Source organism: Salvelinus sp. IW2-2015, unplaced genomic scaffold (assembly GCF_002910315.2).
Source record: "Salvelinus sp. IW2-2015 unplaced genomic scaffold, ASM291031v2 Un_scaffold3631, whole genome shotgun sequence".
Classification (NCBI taxonomy): domain Eukaryota; kingdom Metazoa; phylum Chordata; class Actinopteri; order Salmoniformes; family Salmonidae; genus Salvelinus; species Salvelinus sp. IW2-2015.
Window position 1 is genome coordinate 47,364 of NW_019944908.1, and position 4,020 is coordinate 51,383.

Below are 4,020 nucleotides of genomic sequence, written 5' to 3' on the forward strand. Positions count from 1 at the left end.
ATTTCACACCAAGAATAAGCGGTGTGGTTTTAATATGATTTGACTATTTGCAGGCTGTCAGGCTGTCTAGTCACAGAGGAAGGCTGGCTTCTCTGGTCTCAGCTCTGAGGTCAAACCAAACACATTATTTGTGCACAGGTTACAGTGTAAGCAGGGAAAGCTAAGCGTAACTTTTTAATACGACCTGTCTGTCATTGTATTCTTTCTGTGTTTGCAGACTCACTGGCTGTAAACTCACAGATACATCCTGTAAAGTGTTGGCCTCAGTTCTCAGTTCAAACCCCTCACACCTGAGAGAGCTGGACCTGAGTAACAATGACCTGAAGGATTCAGGAGTGAAGCTGCTCTCTGCTGGACTGGGGAATCCCCACTGTAAACTGGAGACGCTGAGCCAGTATTCCTGTAGTTGGTCAACAAGTATTTGTATTGCATTTGATTTTCTTATGGATCCCCATTAGTTCCTGCCAGGCAGCAGACTCTTCCTGGGGTCCTGGGTCCAGCTAAATTAAGGCAGTTTATACAATTTTAAAACATTACAATACATTCACAGATGTCACAACACACTGTGTGCCCTCAGGCTCTTACCACATATCTACAGTACTAAATCCATGTGTATGTATTGTGTGTGTGTGTGTGTGTGTGTGTGTGTGTGTGTGTGTGTGTGTGTGTGTGTGTGTGTGTGTGTGTGTGTGTGTGTGTGTGTGTTGTGTGTGTGTGTGTGTGTGTGTGTGGTGTGTGTGTTGTTGTGTGTTGTGTTGTGTGTGTGCCAATGTGTGTATCTTTTCACAGGTCCCGCTGTTCCATAAGGTTTTTTTTTAATCTGTTTTTTAAATCTAATTTTACTGCGCTTGGGTCAGTTACTTGATGTGGAATAGAGTTCCATGTAGTCATGGCTCTATGTAGTACTGTGTGCCTCCAATAGTCTGTTCTGCACTTGGGGACTGTGAAGACACCTCTGATTGAATGTCTTGTGGTGTATGAATGGGTGTACAAGCTGTGTGCCAGTAGTTAAAACAGACAGGTCGGTGCTTTCAACATGTCAATACCTCTCTTAAATAAAAGTAGTGATAAAAGTCCATCTCTCCTCCACTTTCAGCCAGGAGATATTGACATGTATATTATTAATATTAGCTCTCTGTATACATCCAAGGGCCAACCGTGCTGCCCTGTTCTGAGCCAATTGCAATTTTCCTGAGTCCTTTTTTGTGGCACCTGACCACACGACTGAACAGTAGTCCAGGTGCGACAAAACTAGGACCTGCCTTGTTGATAGTGTTGTTAAGAAGGTAGAGCATCACTTTATTATAGACAGACTTCTCCCCATCTTAGCTACTACTGCATCAATATGTTTTGAACATGACAGTTTACAATCCAGGGTTACTCCAAGCAGTTTAGTCACCTCAACTTGCTATATTTCCACATGATTTATTACAATATTTAGTTGAGGTTTAAGTTTTAGTGAGTGTTTTGTCCCAAATACAATGTTTTTAGTTTTATAAATATTTAGGGCTTACTTATTCCTTGCCACCCATTCTGAAACTAACCGCAGCTCTTTGTTGAGTGTTGTAGTCATTTCAGTCGCTGTAGTAGCTGGCGTGTATAGTGATGAGTCATCCACATACATAGACAAACTGGCCTTACTCAAAGCCAGTGGCATGTCGTTAGTAAAATATTTAATAAAATAATATAAAAAATAAAAACCTGTTCACTCAATGACTAACTATTCACCAGATCCACATGTGTTTACCAGACACACATAGTCCACAACATATGTGTTTGGACAATGAAGCTTACAGTTAAAAATTTGGCGCTATTCTCCAGCATTTTGGATATGAGATACAATGTTTCATATTAGGTGACAGTACAGAATGTCACCTTTTATTTGAGGTTAAAGGTGAGAGGTTAGCATGTTTTGTTGTAGCCTCTGTTATTGGTAATGGTGAGAGGTTAGTATGTTTTGTTGTAGCCTCTGTAACTCTCTCACTCATTATTATTCATGATTCATTCATGATCTTTCTCAATCATGGAAGTCACAGGCTTGATGTAGTCATTGTGTTCAAAGAATATGGGATCAAAATACAATACTTTTGACTACTTTAATACACTATAATGAATTGGTCAGAATACTTATGCTTCTTCAAATAGGGGACGAGATACATGGTGAATGGTGAAAAAGACACCAAAAGACATTTCACAATGGTGAAAAGACATGTATTAAAATACCCTCAAATAAAAGGTGATACCCTCAAAGAATAGCAGTGTGGTTTAAGCACAAGGCGAGACCACAGATGGCACGGGAGGCAGGTACAGAGTCCAGAAAACAGGCAAGGGACAAAATCGGGAGGACTAACAAAAAATAATAGAAGCAGGAGTAGGGAAAAACGCTGGTTGACTTGATAAACATACGAGACGAACTGGTACAGAGAGACAGGAAACACAGGGATATATACACCAGGGAAACACAGGGATATATACACCAGGGAAACACAGGGATAAATAACCAGGGAAACACAGGGATATATACACCAGGGAAACACAGGGATATATACACCAGGGACACAGGATATATACACCAGGGAAACACAGGGATATATAACCAGTGAAACACAGGGATATATACACAGGGAAACACAGGGATATATACACCAGGGAAACCAGGGATATATACACAGGGAAACACAGGGATATATACACAGGGGACAGGGATAATATACAGCAGGGAAACACGGGGATATATACACCGGGGAAACACAGGGATATATACACCGGGGAAACACGGATATATCACCAGGGAAACACAGGGATATATAACAGGAAACACAGGGATATATAAACCAGGGAAACACAGGGTTATATACACCAGGGAAACACAGGGATATACACACCAGGGAAAACAGGGATATATACACCAGGAGAAACACAGGGTATATACACCAGGGAAACACAGGGATAAACACAGGAAGAATATACACCAGGGAAACACAGGGATATATACACCAGGGAAACACAGGGATATATACACCAGGGAACACACAGGGATATATAACCAGGGAAACACGGAATTATACACCAGGAAACACAGGATATATACACCAGGGGAACACAGCAATATACACACCAGGTAAACAAAGGGATATATACACCGGGAAATAAGTGACACCTGGAGGGGGTGGAGACAATCACAAGACAGATGAACAGATCAGGGTGAGACATGAATATGGAGAAAAATATATGCCACTATTTTCAACCCACAATGAATAGCAGTGTGATTTTAATATGATTTGACTCTTTGCAGGCTGTCAGGCTGTCTAGTCACAGAGGAAGGCTGTGCGTCTCTGGTCTCAGCTCTGAGGTCAAACCCCTCACACCTGAGAGAGCTGGATCTGAGCTACAATCACCCAGGAGACTCAGGAGTCAGACTGCTCTTGCTGGACTGGAGGATCCACACTGCAGACAGGAGAAACTAAGTATGTAGAGGGTTTATGTCAATGTTCATATCAGACATGTGTGACTTATCAGGCTTGTTAAGACAAACATTCTTACCATCACTTGACAAAGTTATATGCTGACTGTGTGTGTGTGTCCTGTGTGTGTGTGTCCTGTGTGTGTGTGTCCTGTGTGTGTGTGTCTGTTGTGTTGTCCTGTGTGTGTGTGTGTGTCTGTGTGTATGTGTGTGTGTCCTGTGTGTATGTGTGGTGTGTCCTGTGGGTCCTGTGTGTGTGTGTGTGGTGTGTGTGTCCTGTGTGTGTGTCCTGGTGTGTTGTTTGTCCAGTGTGTGTGTGTCCTGTGTGTCCAGTTTGAAACACACTAGACTCATACACCACACTGGACACACACACACACACCACACACACACACACACACACACCACACACACACACACACACACACACACACACACACACACACACACACACCACACACACCACACCACACACACACACACACACACACACACACTGGCACACACACAGGAACACACACACACACACAAACACACAGGACACACATTTTGGACAC

General features: G+C 42.6%; 2 protein-coding genes and 1 long non-coding RNA gene across 7 annotated transcripts in view; 2 read left to right on the forward strand and 1 right to left on the reverse strand.

Annotated features, from left to right (window-relative positions):
• Window positions 1-3,482, forward strand: part of LOC112076216 (NLR family CARD domain-containing protein 3-like) — a 15,721-nt gene extending 12,239 nt beyond the window's left edge. For 2 of the 5 annotated variants that reach the window (XM_070441220.1, XM_024143076.2), the window contains one exon: window positions 218-473. In XM_070441220.1, the coding sequence (XP_070297321.1) occupies window positions 218-458 (241 nt within the window). In that variant the 3' untranslated portion in view covers window positions 459-473. Of the gene's footprint in view, window positions 1-53; window positions 124-217; window positions 474-3,295 lie in introns of those variants that run through there. The other 3 variants (XM_070441222.1, XM_070441223.1, XM_070441221.1) reach the window with 2 other exon arrangements.
• Window positions 1-4,020, reverse strand: part of LOC139025953 (uncharacterized) — a 62,933-nt gene that overhangs the window by 46,136 nt on the left and 12,777 nt on the right. The window lies entirely within an intron of this gene.
• The window catches only part of LOC112076218 (NLR family CARD domain-containing protein 3-like), a 72,409-nt gene that overhangs the window by 44,938 nt on the left and 23,451 nt on the right, over window positions 1-4,020 (forward strand). The window lies entirely within an intron of this gene.